Source organism: Ruditapes philippinarum, unplaced genomic scaffold, assembly GCF_026571515.1.
Source record: "Ruditapes philippinarum isolate M1 unplaced genomic scaffold, ASM2657151v2 ctg4596_1_1_1_1, whole genome shotgun sequence".
In the NCBI taxonomy this organism is placed as follows: Eukaryota; Metazoa; Mollusca; class Bivalvia; order Venerida; family Veneridae; genus Ruditapes; species Ruditapes philippinarum.
The window spans coordinates 15,532-36,798 of record NW_026859225.1 but is presented as its reverse complement, the minus strand read 5'-3'; the positions used below and the strand labels follow the sequence as shown (position 1 = coordinate 36,798).

Here is a 21,267-nt window from a genome sequence, read left to right as displayed (position 1 = left end):
TACCGCCATTAAAATGTCTTCCATCATTTAAAAGCATACCAATACATGTGTATGGAAAGTGGATTTTACTGGCTTCTAAACGAAATATGACAATTCTTACTTCAAAGACGGGTATTTTCTTTGCGGCTTTAATTTCATTTTCACAACTGCTCAGATCTAAGCAGACATTCTTAAAGTCTACCTTTCTTTCTCTATTCTGATAGATAACCTGTTTAGTGAACTTATTAATTTAAATATAAATTGAAGTTTTGTTTTAATTTTGAATCTGTCTGTATATAGATAATGTGTATTTTGTATGATACATTAAGTTAGCAGTTAATTGAATATAAATAATGTTTAAACCAATGAGTTGTATTAAATGAGTGCTTAATAAACCGATTCGCATAACATTATATAAGCCGCAAACTATGCAGTTGTACAACAATAGGTATCGATTAGCACGGTTTCTATCAACATGGTTTCTATGCTACTTTAGCAATGACGTAAACTTTTGAAACTTTAGTTATGATGTTATGATAGTTTAACCCTTTAAAATATAAGTATTAATACGTTACTTCTGATAAATAACTTGGATTATTACACCTCAAACGGTAATTATGCAAATATAAATATATATATAATTAGGCGTTTATTTAATTTCATATAATTCACGTGCTTTAATTAGCATAATTTAATTAATACCGAAAGTAGATTGTTTTTATAGTTTAACAGGTTCCTGTTTAAAATGTTTGTGTTTTGTTGACACATATAATTATAAATTATATCGAATATATTTATTAACTGTACTATAGACATTCAATTATGGACCAATTATTAAACTCGTTTAAGTATAATACAACTTTCTCTGTTTGGTTTAACGGCGAACCAACACAACGCCGAAAAGGGGAAAGATATTTTTGGTTAACCTCTGGTGTTAATATCTTCAAAGGGGTCAAAACCACCTAACCTGCTGGAGCTAAGAGATGCAAAGACTCCAGTTATCCGAACATTTAGTCGGCTCTTGCGATCACGCAGGGATAAAAAGTGGCTGCAACCATTAAAGGCTACCCCTCAGCAAAAGAATGAATGTGCAAAATAAAGTTTGTCGTCGATAAAATACATAAACAAAAATAAGGAAACCCCTAAGTTACTGGTACACTCTCTAAATGTAAACTAGATTCGTTTCCCAATCTTCTATTTAGTAACGAAAGTCACTGCGCGCTATAGATAGCTTGTGGGGTGACGTTTTGAAAAATGCTTAACAGTAACATGATGCCTTTTTCTTAGGTTATAATACTAGAATACTTGGTTTGAAACAGCACAATATTGCTTTTCCAACACAAAATAAAAGCTGGAGGCAGCTTTATTCAACTAGTGTATATCTGAAGTAATAAACGAAATCATTCTAGTGTAAACTTTAATTGGAAAAACTAGTTGTATATAAACTTTAATTATGTTTAAACAGTGTTCAAGCTTAATCAATGTGAAAAAAAATTCATCCGTTCTTACCAAAATGTACATTATCTTTGTTGTTTCATGCAAACAAACAATACGCATCCAAGTGTTTAAGTCAGTTTAAGTAATTGCAATAAGTTCAAAAGCAAATTTATCATATTCTTAATAAGTCAACTTGTAACACCTATTTCGTCTATACTGAACATAAAGACTGTATTTATGATCGTTATTTAAGGCTTAGCATGCCCTACAAATGCTTCTATTTCTTTTCCCCAAAAGCCCCAAACAGATACATCTTACCGTTTCAAATTTTCCATTTAGCTGTACTGTCTTTTGTTTCTGTTGCTCTCTGGCAATAAATACAGTAATTATTATTATAGTGAATTTATTTATTTTAATATATTGTGTGGAAGTAACAGATATTACTTTGTCCCCATTTGATACTTTAATGACAGATAATTTCTTATTCAATGCTACTTTCTTCAGTTTCAGCTGATAAACATATAGCATGCTCTAAAACCATTTTTTAAACTTCATAAAGCTCATGTTTGCCTTTTTGAAATAAGTTTTTTCCCTTTCTGTTCTTCAGCATGTGATGCCTTTAATAACAAATCACATTTTTTTATTTTATTTATTCATGTATTTTGACCATATTATAACATTATTCATCATATATGCTTATGCTGAATATGAGATATGTTGACTCAATGCTTAAAGTATAAAATTTGTGCTCTATGTTTTCATGAGAAATGTCGTTAATATTCTATCTTTAAACTAGAGAACAAGACCAAAAAACGTTCCTTGATAAAATATATATTGAAAACTATCTTTCTTTAGATAGCCAAATAATGGCTTTCTGACAGATGTAAAATTGATTTTTATCCAAGTAAAAGAAAAATAGAAATGATTATTATATGTGTGCATAATGCATTCAAAAGCAAAACAAATATTAAATATCGACATTTAAAGTTTTGAATCGAGCCGAGGTAGGACAGGTAAATAAAAGCATGTGCAATCAATGACGACGGGTAAAGATATTGATTACAATTTTGCGTTTATTTTATCCGACAATAACCGTAAATTTGTAACTAAACTACTGTATTTGTAAATAAACTACTGTTTGGAACAAAATAAAAAACAAACTCGTGAAGAAATGGGGGTTTATAACCTCGGAACTTTGTAAATTGATTAACTTCGGTCAAGGGATAGTTGATTCATATTTGAAACGAACATAGTCTATTTCTTAAGATGTACAACAATTATTTATACTACAAATACAACATTAAATGTCCTGTTCATATTGCTATCTCCCTTTCCCGTAAAATTAATGTTAAAACTCATAAATAGACAGATTGTAGGGACAATATTACATATAAATTGAAGTGGAAGCAGCTTAATTCTTAAGTAAGTTGTGTAGAAAAGTATCCATTATACAACGTTGCTTCTTTGACGGCTAAATTTCAGCGGCGTATAACCAATTAGAATATACAAAACAAAACGTTATATACAAGCTGGCGGATAACAATTTTACATTTAACTATTATGTTTATTATTCAAGCAATATGATTAACTTCCTCGTTAAACTTTTATCATTATTTTTTTGTAAAGTGCAATTTTGGCCTCATAGACTTACAGTGACCGATCAGCCAGCCCGACCGAAACTGAAGTGCTGTGTACTACTCCTTAATGAAAGTAATTTTAACATATAGAACGAGCAGTTTAAAATGAATCTGAAGTCACCTCTAGAAACATATATATGTACTGTGTGTATAACACAGGAAGTTTTCATAGGAGAAAAAATTCATGGCAAGTACGTGAATACTTGTAAATATTTGTGGACTGTTACTTTTTATACGTCTTCTAAAATAGTGTGTTTAGATCATACCGACCAAATGCCTTTATTAATATTTAGGTCAATATATTTGAAAATACAATGCATAAGAAAACTGCCGAAGACCAATTGCAAATAAATAGTATATATTTTTATATTTTTTATTTCGGTCCCGTTGGTTATTTCATGTGTGATTCATCCTACATTAATATGATAATTGCGACGTCATTTTGGTTCTTGTATTTAGCTATTATCACATGATGCGGTCCTTTGTCTTGATGTTCTTAAGCTATTTAACGCCAGCAACATACTTTATTTTTGCAATTTAGTGACAGTGTGATATTTCAGATAACGCACATTTCTTGATAAAAAGTGTACATTATTTAAAGAAAGAGCACAGTTATGGTACTTGACCTGGATGGCCGTAGACATCAAAAGACACTGGATTGTACAACGATTAAAGCTAGAACCTGGATTATGTATAACCATGACCTTAGACATCAAAGACACTGGACTGTACAACGACTTCAGCTGAAGATCAAGGATATATCCAGTATGGAAATATGACATCGTGTACTTGCATTCATCAGTTCCCATTTTAATTGCCTGGCTAAATAAAAGCGTGTAGGTAAAAGGAATGTGTTTGGTTTAAGGAACTCATCATTGTTATTTAAATTATATATAGATATATAACGCAAATTGAAATGATTTGTTTCAGATAGAGACATAATAAAATGGCTACTGGAAGAGGTCATACGGTTGGAGGAGTACATGTACGTTGGGGTAAGCCTGGCGGGACAGGACTTGTCGAGGCCTCTGCAGGAGTGCCTGTCGACCTTGAAAAGAAAACGGCTTATTTCTTACGCATGCATTTGCTGATCGTTAAAGAGGTAACCAACTTGTTAAGGGCACGATTTGACATGGCTGTACCGCGACATAAACTTCATGCGACGTTAAAAAAGTTTATGAAAACTTTAAATCATGCAAAGAAAAATAATCTTCTAACTACAATGCAGTGGGGTCTTTTGTTTTCGAAATATCATCAACCGTCTTCGGACACTTTCGACGTTACTCTCCTAGCTTATCTACTAAGAAACATCTGTGGACTTAAGTCAAAATCGAAATGGTGGGGTGAACCTGACAACCGCAAGATTCCTGAAAATGTAGTTACTGCGGAAGCTGACATTGCTCGATTAATGAACTTAAGGAATGATGTAATTATATTATTTCTTCTTGATACGATTAAAAAGTAAATTCTTACTGTGAAAAAAAAACATGGTATTTCTGTCAATCCTTCATAATAACTTGATCTTACCCTAGATATGTTGTACAGATCGGAGAAACTATTTCGCAAAATTTCCCGCAGAGTAGTGTATGTTATATGATGATATTAATGTTCTACTGTGTACTAACGTTCATTTTTAAAATAATTGAATAGATGCTGCACAAACCAGTTGCTTCATTAGAGCCGGCAGAATTTGAAGAAATGTGGGACCTAGCAGAAAATGTACGTTTGTATATTAACCGTTGACTTGAGTTAAACAATTACTTTAATTGATGATAATGCATCTTGACAGCTGGCCTATAGTGGTTCTGTTCTTTTGCCAGCGGATTTATATTGTTACTCTTTCTCATAAAACGGTATAAAACTCATTTGTTTCCAATGCTGTAGATGTAATTGTACAAAAATATTTAATTTCAAATGATATCGGCCAATTCAATTTATTGTTAACAAAGAGTAATAAAATTATACGCTGTCATTCTGTTGCTATCTTTTGAAGTACCCAATGACATTTTCATCAAATTAATAGACGCGATTGTCCAGATGTATTATTCTTATGTTTGGGCATTACTCTCGCTTGCAATTAGCATTTAGAGCGGGGTCTTAAAACGTATTTAACATCTTTTTCAACAATATAAACAAGTGGCTAAAGTCTAGTATGTGAGCACTCGACTAGACGTCGTATGAGGTTTAACTTCTAATAAGGGGCGCTGCTTATAAATATTAATTGTGACAGCTGTAATAACAAACGTACTTTTTCTTGATATTCAGGTCATGATCAGACTAGCTACAAAATTGAAAATACAAGATCAGAAGCAGAAAATTGATGATTTGAAGGCTCGACAACTTGATTTAGTTACAGCTGAAATGAGTATAATGAGTATAAAAGGTAAGATAGGTGCTTCAAATTTTACGAGTGTTGTGTTTTAATATGTGTATAATAGGCTGCATACATTATATTGTAATTAGATTTTGTATTAAAGGTTTTTTGGATCTGTCATTGTATCTGATTAGAAAAGTAATATTTTCTGAGCAGTACCCTTATTAGGAGAAAATAGCTCATAATTTATTCATAAGCTGTGAATCTAACATTTACTTTAAAATTGATTATTGGTTACAGCTCATACAGAATATTTTCTACAAGATTATCAAGACGATCTTCAATATGTAGAAACTACTACCTACTTACAAAGCAAAGTCAATTTTAAAAGATAATAATATGGTAATACTAATTGGTCATCAAGGGGAAGGTAAAACTACTATGGCTGCAAGACTTGCCTTACATGCAAGTCCCTCCCCACGTAAGTGCCTAAAACTTGCAGCGCCATCTGATTGGCGAAAAATCGATTTGTCATTAAAACGTTTCGATACAATTATCATAGACGACATATTTGGTGCTGGTGCTTTGGATCAGAAGTTGGTCGGTGATTGGCGAAATCATCTGAATGAACTAGAAAGAGCATCAAAGAAAAATGATGTGCGATTGATAATAACATCCAGGCATTACATTAATGAGGCATCTAAAGAGGAACTTGGTTCTCTGCCAATGTTCACGAACGATAACAAAGCTCTTCTGCTGCTTACATCCTCTGAGCTTACATCTGCCGAGAAAACTAAAAATTCTAAAAATGCAAGCGGCAAAACACGACAAATATTTGGATGACGAAATAATACATGAATGTGTTTGAAGCTGCTAAAGCCCGACAGAACAAGTAAAATATTTTCTGTTCGGTTTCCCAGAATGTGCATCTATGTTTGTCAGAAAACAAAACCATGTTCGACAAAGGTGCATCCTTTTTAAGCAACCAGCCGAGTTTATTAAAACATATTTAGATATGTTGTATAGCGGCAAAGAACAAGAAAAGTTTTTTTAGGCGCTTGTAGCTGTATGGCCAGTGGATAATAAAAAGGTATCACGAGAAGAACTGAGGAAATAGTAGAAGTGTATCCAACAACGTCAAAAAGGTAGCAGAAATATTTGGCCGTCATTTAAGCAGAGCTTTCCTTGACAAAATGCGAACTTCATTAGAATCTCATGTGGGAGGATATCTTGATTATATAGAAGCTACTGGAGAATATACGTTCAGTCATAATGTCATCGCCGATATGGTTGGGTTGGTCATCGGTAAACAGAAACCAGAAGCAGCTGTAGACATATGTCCACGAGACTTTCTTATGGATTTTGTTTCAATTGGGGAAGACATACAAGATGATTTTAAAGTAGCCTTAATGGAGAGTCAAACCGATTGTCTCGTAGTTAAATGTGTTAAAATGCTTTTGCGGGAAAACTGTAACCAAGATACTGAAGACATCAAACTAGATGAGTTTGAAACACTTTCAAGGACTGGACATAATAATAATTACATCTACATTATCCGCTTGATTGATTTTGGTATCATTAAACACAAAGCGTTTAGTTCTGAGAGATTTGTGAAAAAGTTCATCGACTATATCATTGAAGAAAATCTCGAACAAAAATGTTTCTCTGTCCCCGTCGTGATAATGATGGGACATTTCCTTGACTATGGAATATCTATGAAGCAACTTGATATGTGTCTGATGGGATATGCCTGGTACAGTGGGGCAACGACATTTGCAAAGGAAGTTATAGCACGACGGGTAAACGGAGAGGACAACGCGGATTTGTCTGTACCTTTATTGTTAGCCATTCACTCAAGACAAAAAGATTCAGTAGAATTCCTCCTACGCCATGGAGCAAGAGTAACTGGCGATGCGGTATATATCGCTTCTCATAAGAGCATAGAGCTTCTTGAAATATTTACTCCAATATCCAGGTACAGACGTAAATGACAGAGGAAATGCAGTCAATGGCAATTTTCCATTAATTATAGCAGCGCGAAAGGGTCTGTTTGAAGCTGCAAAAATGTATGAATAACCTCAGGTGCAGATCCTGGAGTACAGAACACGAAAACATATGACGGCATTACATAAAGCAATAATATACAAGCGTAAAGATGTGATCATGCTATTGATAGATGCCGGAGCACCACTTGATATAAAAGGGGGCGAATTACAAAGAACACCATTGCATTTAGCTGTTGATTTGAATGAAATAAAACTCGTGGAAGTTCTTCTTGAAAAGGGTGCTTCTTTGATGGTCGAAGACGATAGTGGACACTATCCAATACATCTTGCTGCTATACGAGGAAGAACTGATATTGTACGAGCTCTTTATTTAGCTGACCCGAGTCAGGATAAACTAAAAACATCCTCGTATGGTACAATACATGTTATCAAGGGAATGTCTTTATTTCATATTGCCGTTTGGAAAAGGAATGAGGAGCTTCTCGATGCTTTGATAGGACTAAAAGCTGATCCAAATGTAAGAGGTTTCAATGACCAGACTCCTTTGTACTTTGCAATTATGAGAACGCAAGAAGGCTTCATCAATAAATTATTAAACTACGGACGAACCGATAAGAATAAACCGCAAAAGCAAGGTTTCACTCCTCTTCATACTGCTATTCACAAAGATTTAAATGACATCGCAAAACGTTTAGCATTAGATGTCAATGTTAATGTAAACGCAAAGGACAAATATGGGAAAACGGCACTTCATGTAGCATGTGAAAAGGCTAACGTTGGGTTAATACAAATTCTTCTGGCAAAAGGAGCAGATCCAAGAATGATCACTCAGAGAGGGGATACTGTGTATCATATCTTAAGAAGAAGTGAGAAGAAATTGTCCGTAAGAGGATGTAACAATGCAAAATGTGCTGAGAATGTCATACGTGAATTTTACCCGGAACTTGGTGCACTATTGCCGACAAGGAGGAAAAAATACGGCACAGTAATCAGACCTCCAAGTAGAAAAACACAAAAACCAACCACAGAAGATTCAAAAGAAGATGAAAGTGACAATTTTTTAGAGGCGTGTGCTTCCATACAAGAAATGTATTACAAACCAAAAACAGTTAAAAAGAAACAGAAAAGAAGGAAGAAAGATATGTATGACTATTACGACTATTAAGCAAGATATTATACATGTATATGACAGAAAAAGAATCAAACACACAACAAAATGACATAAAAGACATAAATTGTGATAATGGCGACTATTTTTATTATATATATTGTTTAATCATATGTGAGAAGATGATGAATCAAATGAACAAATAACAACAAATGTGAGAATTATTTCTTTCATGCCATTCATTGTAATTAATTTAGACAATAATTTGTTTCTTCATACTCTACTTTTTTTATCAATATTCTATAGATTAAGCTAAAACTGTATGTTTAAGTTAGATGCTAGGGTTAATTAATGCATGTTTAATCTTTATGTGTGTGCATGTTTAATATTATGTATTCTGAATCTAAATACATATAAACAATTTTTATTCTACATTTATATACATGTAGTCATGTGTACAAGAAATTGAAATATGACTTAGACAAAAGGGTTGAAAAGCAAATACAAAATGATTGAACAAAGTCATTGTTCAAACACATCATATTAAACAATAAATGTATAAAACATCTGAAAACCGGAATCCTCTGAAAACCGGACTTTTGGTCAAGTCCGGACAGGGTCCGGTTTTCAGAGTTTTTACTGTACTACAACAATATATGCTAATTAGAGTAAGACTCAATTATGATTTTTTGTTGTGTTTTATTTTGTATTTGTTTTTATTGTGTTGCGTTTCTGTAAACGGCATTCGAATAAAATCAAAGGAACCAATATCGTTTACTAGCTTTAAACATAATGTAGCCATTCCTTTTACATTCCCAGTGTTGAGAAGTGTTATGTACAGGACAAGTTTCTGAAGTGCACTTTTACCTTGGAAAATGTAAAGAGAATTATTCAATCAAAAACTAACTTTAAACGAATTTTCATTCAAAAATGCTTATCAAGTCTCTTAGGACTTCTTAGAAGTTTTCTTAGAACAATGATACAATTCAAATCAATAAATAATGCATATCAATTAGTCCATTCAACAACTATGCCTCAGAAAACATCTGTATCAATCTGACCTCGAGTTGAGATTATAAATTCGACATTTATGGTCAATGGTAGGAAATTTTTGTAACTTCACAGCCTCATGTTATTTGGTATACAAATGCAACCCGGCTATGTTTGTCTTTGACCCATTTTTTTTAAATATTATCCAAATTTGTACTTCGTCTTCATTGTTACAATTTTCACGATGAAAACACGCTACAGGGAGTGTATTTTTAGCAACATGTACGTTAAAAAAAAACAAAGAGGTATTTCTATACACTTGTTTGCATTGCTGTTGCTGTTGACCAAAAGTACTTTACATTTGACACTAACCTTTAAAGACATTAAAGAATTTTATAAACCTGGTGCTTGTTTTGAAACAGAAAAATACTTTTAAGATCTCTTCTTTAAGGTAAGCTATATAGGGCCATCATTGCCCTCTTGTTTTAGTAAGCATTTGTTAGAAATGAGAATTAAATAAAATATTACCTCGAGCTCCTTCGAATAGAAATCCTTCTATGAAGTTTGGATATTGTAGGCCAAATGGAACTTCAATTATGCTCCGGAAACTGTTTTCAGTTTTAAGGTAATAGTGACCTTGACCTTTGACCTTGTTACCCGAAAATCAATAGGGGTCTTTCACCCGATATGGACAATCACCCTATGAAGTTTAAAGACTGTGGGCCAAATGGAACTTAAGTTTTGATCCAGAAACTTTTTTCAGTTTTAAGGTAATTGTGACTTTGACCTTGTGATCCAAAAATCAATACGGGTCTTTTATCAAATTTGGACAATCATTCTAAGAAGTTTGAATATTGTGGGCCGAATGGAACTTAAGTTATGCTCCGGAAACTGTTTTCAGTTTTAAAGTAATAGGTGACCTTGATCTTTTACCTTGTGACCCGAAAATCAATAATGGTCTTCTACCCAATATGGACAATCATCCTATGAAGTTTGATCACTGTGGGCCGAATTTAACTCAAGTTATGTTCCAGAAACTCTTTTGTGTTTTAAGGTAATTGTAACCTTGACCTTCGACCTTGTGACCCAAAATCATTTGGGTCTTCAACCCAATATGGACAATCATCCTATGAAGTTTGAATATTGTGGGCCAAATGGAACTTAAGTTGTGCTCCGGAAGTTGTTTTCTGTTTTAAAGTAATAGTGACCTTGACCTTTGACCTTGTGACCCGAAAATCAATAGGGTCTTCTATCCAAAATGGACAATCATCTCATGAAGTTTGAACACTATGGGCCAAATAGAACATAAGTTATGCTCCGGAAACTGTTTTCAGTTTTAAGGTAGTAGTGACTTTGACCTTGTGACCCGAAAACAAATAGGGGTCTCCTACCCAATATTCACAATCAATATACACTGAAGTTTGAATATTGTGGGCCAAATAGAACTTAAGTAATGCACCGGAAACCAAATTGCTAACGGACGGACGAACGGTAGTGCCGACAGACAGACGGACGGACGCCAGGGGGTATAACATAATATGCCCGAAATTCTTTCGGGCATATAAAAACGCAAAACAAACAAACATTTATGACTTCGAATTTAATAAAGAAACAAAACAAACACGCGTTTATTTACCATGTGTACGAATACAACTTTACCTTATACCAGTTATTAAAGCTGCACGCCTCCAAATGAGTCAAAATATTTCAATAAAATCAAACTTGAGAAATATTTACTAAAATTTAATGAAAAGTAAAATGATTCAAGATTCAAGTAATATTTTACATGTTATGTGCGGTTAATGACTGATTTTTCAATATTTACAGCTATATTTCTACTGCGTTACTAACGCAGTAAGGGCTATTTTTGCATATTTTGACAACTTTTTGGTAATTAAGTTGGTTGTAAGTGCCTTTGATAATGTGTAAATTGCTTCTTTTTGGCTATTTCACAATATTATTTATTCAAATGCATTTTCATAATTTTCATGAAAATAAGCGTGAATCTGAAGGCGTGCTGCTTTAAACATTTAAAGCCGGATGCCTTCAAATGAGCCGAAATATTTTAAAACGTCAAACTTCAGGAAAAAAATATTTTATAAAAAATAAAAACGATTTAACATTCAATTTACAATATAATGCGCGATTTATTTTTTTCGTACCATATTTCTACTGTCTGGCTTACGCAAACTATTTCTGCATATCTAAACCTTTCTAAGCTGTTTAGGGTAAATTGTGTGTGTGGTTTGTTGTTTTATGAAAATAATCGCCCACGATGTCAGAAAGTTACGAAATAAGGAGTTCCAACTTAAAAGACAAATTATGTAATTAAAAAGGAAGTAATGACCGAGGCTAGGCGAGTCGTGTGTGCATCATTTTGTAACTCTTTCTTACTTTGAATACCCAACGTTATACTAGTCTGAAAATGTATCAACATCTCAAAAACATATACTCGCAATTTTTTTTAAATATTTATACCGGTGTGCTAAATTCTTTTTGACCTTGATCACGTTAACATTATATATTGTGTAATGTTTTCAATATTGGAGGTACATTCAAGACATAAATATGGAATTTACGGAAACCAAAAAGGCAATCATTGTAATTATGTCTCATTAATAAACTTAGGTGTAAAAAAAGTTATAAATAACAAAATCAGACCTGCTTTTCAGGGCTGCAGCCGACTCTTCAAACGCATCCACTTTCAGCTTAGCCAGGACATACGTTTTAAAACTTGTATATGTTCGTGACAGTTTACTCGCTTATAAAAACATTTTATTTCCCTGTAATCCGTGTTCGCATGATGACTTTAGCTGAAAACTTAACCGATGACCTGAAAGTCATAATGGTTTATTAAGATGGCTTATTACTTTAAACAAACAATCTAAAATAAAACCGAATAACGTTATTTAACTGCTACAAACAAATAATCGTTTGCCAAAGTCCTAATTAAGAAATTGAAAATAATGATTGACAACAGTTCCTAAAAGGCGATGAAGGAACGCAACCCCACACGATCTAGCAACACAGTACCACCGGTAAGGATCCCATCAGGAAACCTAACAAAAGTAGGAAAGGACATAGGGCAACACACGGACGGGGTGAATACTTTAATAATACATATAATAGGAAACTAAGTATACGACCAATTCAAAAATATGCCTACAGGGATGAATGGGAAAGGGACATGGAGGTCGGGAAAGGGGCTGAAAATTAAAACAAAGCAGAAATAGGGACAAAGGGAAGATACTTACCGTAGACGAAAAATCAACAAAAAGGTACACAAACGTTTCACCTTAATAGTATGAAACAACAAAGACATACATCTGAGGAACACAGAGTGGCGCCGCTTTGGAACAGTCAGCAGCATAAAACACTGCTGAGTAGTTTAAACAGGATAATCGTGCAACAAAGTTCACATTTAACCCCACCATGTTAAACGAGACTATTTAATGAAATGAAACCCAACCAAGTGAAATTCTAACAATTGTTATGGTTATAAAAGGTGGAAAAAATATTATGCAGAAATGACCCTGTAGAAATACGTCAATGAACCTATATACATTCTTTTCCCCCGGCGTCGGTTTTTAACCCCCTGACATACAAAGATCATTTATATTCATTGTGAGATTCAATGATCGGTCGCTTAATTTCAATAATCGTTTACATGGATGATGTATTTATGCCTAATTGAATCTTAATTATTATATACTCGTAATAAAAGCCACCAATTTCTTATTTCTAAAGACAAACACATCAGTGAAAGAATAGTTAAAAATAAAAATAAAATTTCATATTTGAACTTGACGGCCAATGTCACACTTGAATTATTATGTCAGTTTTGACGTAAGTTTTCAATTGTTTAAGAAATATTAATCAAATCTATAAATGAAAGATAAAGTGATAACAACTTTAGAAAATTCCAATACTTTTATGCTTGCGGCCAAGGTCAATTAAAAGTCAAAGTTATAACAGAATGATTTATGTCAGATTTAAATGCTGACTTCGTCATCAATGTTCTTTTGTCCAAGTAGGAATAAAATATGTAAATAACTCAATTATAAGGAAATTTCAAAATAATATAACCTTGTCGGTAAGTGTCAATTATAGGCCAATGCCATGTCAGAGTAATTCAACTCGCAGTTTGGTCATATGTGTTATTTTGCTTAAGTATTAATCAACTCAAAAAAATCAACTTACAAACATATAAAAGTTATAACAATGTAAACGAATTTCAAAGCCTTGACCTTGACGGTCAATATCATATAAAAGTCAAAGTCATATATCAATCATTCATCATATGAATGTTGTCATAGTGGTTCTTCTTTTTCTAAGTATAAAGTCAATTCAAAAAGTAAATAACAAAGTTGACAATCGTAGCGAAATTCATTATTTTCATCTAAAGTTAATTAAGGTCAATGTCGTATTAAATTTAATTTTCTTTAATGTCTTGTCAAAATGATTGTTGTGCACAATTATGAGGCATTACATTCATTAAATACAACGTTTTGGTCAATTATAGCAAAGGAATGTGGCATTACAATAATTTGATCTTAAAGGTCTTTATAGATCAAATTATATTTGATCTGTTTTAGGACATAGTCCTTAGTGTAGTTGTGTTCAAGTATGTCGTCAATCCATTCATAAATAATAATGTTATAGCTAAATAATTTGATAGCAAAAATCAAGCAAAGTTTATTTGACTTTCAATGTCAAGGTTCAATATCAATTGATAAACGACGGTCAATATCATTTCAGTCTACTTGAAGGTCTTGACCAAAGGACTGATGTTTCAAGTATTAAGATAATTCATTCACAAATATTTAAAAATATCACAAGCAACAATATTCAAAGAATTTAATCAGATTTAATTTGATTTCCTAAACGACGGCAGCTTATGGTATGTTTCATTACTAGTAAATATCATAAATGGCTGACAGAAAATAAAGAAAACAAAACCCTCTGAATTACACTTTCGAATTGCAAGGTAAGGAAGCGTTACAGAATTTTCCTCGAAATTATATTTTATTGTTACCCAAAGAGTAAGTGCAATTTTTATATTTATGATTTATATTGAAGTTTAATGTTTAAGGATGCGCAATATTTTGCTCCTATATATGAAAAGCAGTGACTATGTTCATGACCAATCACAAACATTTTTATGCAATACAAGTAAAGCAGAATTACACAAATAATTAATAATGAATTTGGAGTAGATATGTGGTATGTTTTTAATGCAAACATTAAAGACTAATTTTTATTTATTGTAGTTGTTAAACAGTAGAGTAACAGATATTACATTCCAAACATGCGGACAAGAGATATTTCCATCATCCGTTTTTTAAAGCATCAATCTACGGATTGCTTTTAAAATGCATTTCGTGTATAACATTGGACCTTACATAAAGCATAAAAACTTATGTATTGATAATTGTTTAAGCATTTAGAAATTTTATATTGACATTTAGCCCATCCAAGTGTACGTTTTTAAATACATGTAAAATACCACATTTTGCCATATTTGTTTCTAATTTCATGCCCTACTTTTAATAAATATTAAATAACCCACGTAGCACAAGAACATTACTGTGCATAAGTTTCAGAATTTACCGGTAATGCTCAGTTGATAAATATTATGGGACATCACGGTGTCACGTTAAGGAAAGATAACGAATACGATATACAAGATCAACAAGGAAAGGCGGCGCTCTATGAACGCAACCCCCAAACGACCCAACATCAGCAATAGGATTAGTGGCAAACAGCCCTGCAGGACTGTAAATAAAGAAATAACAGGGAAATGATAAAACACAAAATGACGATGATGAAATTACAATGGTTAACATTCAAATAACGAAACAACAAAACCATGATTGTGATAGGTACCAAGAAGGAAACACAATATTAAGTCGACTTTTCACCGTACTTCATTGCTGTTCTTGTTGCTGCTGTTGCTGATGTCAAATGCTGTGTGGTAGCTGTATCAAATTGTCCCGTACTACACTTTAGTGTTGTTATATTTTACTGTTTTGTATTGGAATAATTTAGTCCAGCACTTTAAGTGTTGGGAATTGAGTTCCGCTCAAGCTGGTGCTAGGGGGCGTGAGGGATGTTACACTTTTTCAGTATCCCTTATGTGCAAACTCAGTCAAACCGAGCCTGCAATTTTCATGTAATTCTGCTGTTTTTATGCTTCCGATGGATCATTAATTTCCTGATATTTAGATTCGCTAATTCTTTGATACAAGGTAAGGGCCTTCTCTGGTGTACTGCAGTTGCAAATATGATTGATATATAGAATAACTTGAATTCAATATTCAGTTCAGTTCATTTCAAGAAATGTTTTCTTTAATTTACAAATAATTATAAATGTGCTTGAGAGGTCACCTTTTTTTTAATGAATACACACTACAGACATTAATATCTGAAAACATTTAAAGACTTCATAGTATGAAAATACACTTTTCAATGTTTCATTAAAATGTTCAATGTTCCGTTGCTAGGTTGTGTTTGGAGAAGCTTTTATTGAAAGCCAGTCTTCCGTGTTGATCTGTGTTTTCATATTCTTTGTTAATTCTGCACCGATATGCATATTGCATGCGATTCTAATAATATTTAATATGCTGCGTTACACATTTTCCTACAAACCTTTCAATATCAATGCAAACAGAAACGATTGCGTAATCAGGAACATTATTACATGCATTAATTTTAGGCTATTGTGAATCGTTCAAACGAAGTATTCCCAAAAGTGACATTTGCATATGTCGAAATATTCTTATTTGCTTTTATACTTAGAATAATGACTGAACATTTATTCACTTAATGTATAAATATTTTTTGAGACTGTTATATGAATGTATTTTATCATGAAAAAACTGCATAGCATAGAAACCGTTCTTGAATATTTATTTTTACATGTATGTTTTAAAGTTACATGAATAACATTTTTAAGTATATTCTTATATAAAAAGACATTTTATATCTTAAAAACGGTTTTCCAGCATTATGTCAAATATTATAATACTTGTATAAAGATATAATAAAAATTGTTTTGTTTTATTTTTCCCGCAAACTAAGTCAATCGTTATTACCGTATGTTAAGTATATGGCTTCAATGTATTTATTCGGTAGCAAAATATAAATTCTATTAAACTATTACAGTACCATTTAACTTCATATCAATCTTTAGAATAAGCCCACCTGCTATAAGGATATTTGTTTTCTACTAAAAGCATGTACATTTGTAGTTCAACAAAACAAATATTAACAAACTATTGTGTAACGCTTAATAAAAGATCAATAAATGGAAAAAATACTTAATCTGTATTGAACTCATTATCGTTGAAAACCGTTGATATATTGTCAATATTCTTAGCAATAATTCATTGTATTTATGGGTAATGATAAATGTTCAAATCTGTTAATAACATTCCTCTGCAATGCAGCAGCTTGATTAGTGAAAATATATGATTTAACGTTATCCATAAAATCATTATTCATCCGAAATATTCAGTAAAGAAACTTAATTTAAGATGATATGTTTTTGTTTAATTATAAGGTAAACATATGGCGATATGGAACAATTCAGCGTCCCCGTAATCCTAAAATTATTACGAAGAAACGGAAGGCTACGACTTCCTAGAGATAGCGAAACAATTGTTTTGTTTTTTTCCATAGTGATTTGTTCCTACGATTTATATTTCTGTACGGAATATAATTTTCTTTTCAAACAAATGTTTTATCATTTTTTGTAAGAAAACAAATGTGACAATAACAGAAAAACTTCTATAGTAAATTCAAAATTATTTTTATCAACGTATAATTAAAGCATCTCTGTTGGTCTAATATAAGTTACAGGTGCAATGAAACATTTTACATAATGAAACTCTGCAACGGAATGGAATCTCTTTTATACATTGAGTTTGGTTAAACAGATATTTGATGTTATCAAGCTTAAAAGTACTTTGCAAGAATAAAATATTTTAGTCGCAAATTGTTCTATATAGCGATGTAAAATATAGCAAATTGCTTTTCCACATGTTTTTCATGTGTATTAGTAGAATCACATGAATAAAGGATAAGTTAGAGTTAAACGTCGAATTAAACTTATTTCTTGGAGAAAAAACTTATTTCTTGCAGAAATCGACAAAATATCTTACGTAAAGGCTACTAAATTACAGGGATTTTTTAAAGTTGAATTTGGCAGAATTTAACAAATTTTGTAACATGTTTACGAAACCAGTACCTTATTACCTAATTATGTACATATAACCATTCTTGTTAGACGAGTTTCGCGTCGCGTAATTCAAAAAGATTAAAATTATAAATGAACAGCTTTACCAAAGATATTTTGCAGACGGAACTGCTATAACTCGCTGTAGTTAATAGGTTTTATATATTAATAAAAATACAAAAGGGACGCTTAGAGTTATTTACAACTAATGTAACAATCTTGTTCAATATGCCATGTTTGTTAGATAAAAAGCATTTTGTTGTTTTTTTTTGTTGTTGCTGTTGTTGATATTTGTTGCTGTTGCTTTTTGTTGTTGTTGTAACGAGTTTGATACATATAAAATTTGAACAATAAAATTATAAATGTCCAATGGATTTGAATACGATTTTATAGGAATAAAGTGACAAGTTGATAGATCTATAGTGCTTATCTGAATAAATAACCAATTAATCATAGTTTATTTCACTTCATTCCCATCTGCACAATGTATCTGAGAGGTTTTATATGGAATAATGAAAACTAATTGAAACGATGCAAAAAGAAAATATTATCTATTTCTTGTTATTATGGTGCAATCCTCGGGTGAAGCGAAAAATATCTGTTAGAGTTAACGCTAATGGTCATGTGTCTTCTTCCACTGATCCGGAAAGACTGGGTGGAATAGAAGTCAGTTAATTGCAGAGAATATGTTAATTACTGATAAGATGTCCTGAAAATCCATTTAGGTTGACCGATTGTCGAGAAATGACCACGCATGTGTTGCAATTGTCATAAAAAACTAGCAGTATAAAGTAACCCAGAAGTGTTAGAGGAAAGCAATCATGTTCAAAAGAGTACCCATTTATAGAATGGAATACGTTAACTCTAAAAAGATATGGTTTATAGCTGCGCTAGTATTTGCGATACATTGCAAAATTATGTCACCATATTGGAAGCTACTTATGTCATCATATATGGCAAACTCTGGAAAACTAAAGAAGAGGAAGAATACATTAAAACTAATATGACATAATGAAAAAGTCTCTTCTCTAATGCTTTAGATGCTTTCAGTAATTATATGATAATTTAAAGCAACCTCCCGTTTAAAGATATGTCAAACTGCGAGAGTGTTACACTGTATTGGCATATTATGATTCTTAATAATCATTTTATTATAAATAGTATCACTAACTGTACGCAGTTTATATAATTACTTTTATATGATAGCGTCGAGTAATTGTATCCTCATATGGAACTTGAACATACAATCACAATCAGAGATGTTATCATTTCAATTCTTGAAGATCTTTGAACACGACATTATTTTTGCTCTCTCAAAGTGCCATTTTATTTAGTTTCACCCTTTGCTTTGTCGATTAGGCCACACGCATTCTTTAACTTGGAACATACACCACTTTTCATGGAATGACACTTACGTGTCGCATTGATAGTTTAATGAAAACAACCATGTGAACAACTTTGCGGCTGTTAATAAATTCAAATTTTAGCATTACCTTGTCTAAGTGTTCAATTCTACTAACGCCGGTGCAAGGGGGCGTATATGGTAACTTGCACTTTCCACTACCGTCCATTACCAGGCTCATTCAAACCAAAACGTGCATGTTGTCGTTTTGGGTTTTGTTCAAGGATAGTATTTCAACTTTTTTTAATTAAAAAACTTGTAAATTTAAATATATTTCTTTTGGCGTGTTCTCCTTTAAAGTCATTCACACGAATCAAAAGCTACAAGAGTAATTAACAATATTTATTAGGCACTAATTTCAAAACAATATATAATATTATTCTTGGATTTTATGTTTTACAAAGTTTTATTACACATTTGTTTTATTTTAAAGATATATTATGCTCATCCTTGATAAAAATATTTAAATCGAAGAAATTTACTGAAATATATTAAATTCTTACTGAATACAATAATCAGACAAGCCACACAAACACGAACATTTAGTAATTAAATTTAATTGCAAACGTTTCGGCTACATGCCTTCATCAGTGCAAAAATTAATGTCAGTTTCTTTAATGACCACGTATAGTGTGTAGGATTTAAAACATAACATATCTACTTTGTGTGAAGGCAAAATATGTTTATTTTATATAAACAAAGAGACTGTGTACCAATTATCAATATTTTCTATTATCAAATTTGAGCTTAGTATATATTTAACATGCCATAAATATGCGAAGTTTCTGCAGAAACAGTGTCGAGATAAGTGCATTTTAATTGAAATATAATTCATAGTATCAGAAATATATTTTCATAACCGAACTAAGGGAGCATACTTATGTTAAAAGAAAAGGTATGTGGTACAGAGTATTCAAACATTGTACAATAAGTTGGTCCGCAAAACATTATATTTATGCCGCACGCTATGCCGTTGAACAACAATTAGTATTCTTTAACATTGTTTCAATGATATTTAAGCTGTGAGTTGATGATAGTTTAACCTTGACCCTTTTAGAATTTATTTGTAGCTTACTTCTTATGTATAACTTAGATTATTACGCCTCAAAACGGTTATTATATAATTATGCATTGGTTTTATTTCATATAATATACGTGATTCATTTACTAGTAACTAGTTAAAACTAGTAGGTAGGTACCCCCGGCGCAACCCGTTTCTTGATGTGCGACTCCCCAAATTGACACCAAACTATACGGCGTCTGCTTATGTCTCGTACGTTATATGTAACGTCGTTGCAAAAGTGTACGTCTCAGTGTCAACAGGTTGGCATTTTGTACTTTCAGTTTCTACAACCATAATAAAAGATATATAAATAGTGTAGTGTTTGTTTTTGTTTCCATGAATTTACTTATTTTAGGTGGACTTTTATTTGATATATTGGCAAAAGACTCCCAGCATTAAATAACTATTTGTTTACATGTTTAGTTTCTTAGCATAGGTTAGATCGAAATACCGTATCAGTTCTGTGTATTCATACTATTGTGTTCGAGGTCCTTATCCGAACACCAACGGAAGGGCCTTAAATGAATTATAAATCTTCATAATGGACTAATTCACTTTAATTTACTCAATTAATTTTGTTTATGAGCGCATTTTAGAAACCAATATAATAGTATACTATATATACAATACGCACACGACTGCTTAAGTTTTCTTGTTGTTGTTGTTTTGTGTGTTCATCTCTTATGTTGGATATCTAGTCTATATTCATGATCAGCACATTTAAGCAGCATGTGTCCAGATTCATGTTAAATTTCATGGAAATCTTAACAATTTGTTAAGAAGGGAAATATTGTTATGTGAACAAGGCCAGTAATTTACAAATTGAAAACGTTACTTATAAGTTACGTTAATTATAGATATGTCCACAATACACAAGAAGGTCCATACTTGTCACGCAACAGAAATATTGTGATAAGTATTGCAAAATCAGTCAATACTTGGTTAAAACATATTTATTTTTAGCTCGATTGCGAAACAAGTTATTGCAACTTATATTGATCACTTTCGAGTCCGCTTCCTGGAACCAACCAGTACTGGTGTCATTTGAAGAAACATGGTCGTGACCCGAGTACGGCTCGAACCCATGGTCCCCGG

At 32.2% G+C, this 21,267-nt stretch overlaps 2 protein-coding genes across 2 annotated transcripts; both read left to right on the top strand.

Annotated features, from left to right (window-relative positions):
- Positions 1-444: 444 nt before the first annotated feature.
- Positions 445-6,225, top strand: LOC132755689 (uncharacterized). The gene is made up of 5 exons (XM_060746580.1): positions 445-590; positions 3,984-4,479; positions 4,704-4,772; positions 5,319-5,436; positions 5,668-6,225. The coding sequence occupies exons 2-5, from the start codon at positions 4,000-4,002 to the stop codon at positions 5,760-5,762; spliced, it is 762 nt and encodes a 253-aa protein (XP_060602563.1). The 5' UTR covers positions 445-590; positions 3,984-3,999; the 3' UTR covers positions 5,763-6,225.
- Positions 6,226-7,528: 1,303 nt separating this feature from the next.
- On the top strand, positions 7,529-9,249 carry LOC132755688 (ankyrin-3-like). The gene has a single exon (XM_060746579.1). The coding sequence runs from the start codon at positions 7,531-7,533 to the stop codon at positions 8,536-8,538; it is 1,008 nt and encodes a 335-aa protein (XP_060602562.1). The 5' UTR covers positions 7,529-7,530; the 3' UTR covers positions 8,539-9,249.
- Positions 9,250-21,267: the final 12,018 nt, after the last annotated feature.

Excerpts from the sequence above, each read along its gene's own strand:
- LOC132755689 (XM_060746580.1), top strand. The coding sequence starts at position 4,000 with ATGGCTACTGGAAGAGGTCATACGGTTGGAGGAGTACATGTACGTTGG. Across the intron at positions 4,773-5,318 it reads TGTGGGACCTAGCAGAAAAT|GTCATGATCAGACTAGCTAC; the intron begins GTACGTTTGTAT and ends CTTGATATTCAG. Across the intron at positions 5,437-5,667 it reads GAGTATAATGAGTATAAAAG|CTCATACAGAATATTTTCTA; the intron begins GTAAGATAGGTG and ends TATTGGTTACAG.
- LOC132755688 (XM_060746579.1), top strand. The coding sequence starts at position 7,531 with ATGCTATTGATAGATGCCGGAGCACCACTTGATATAAAAGGGGGCGAA.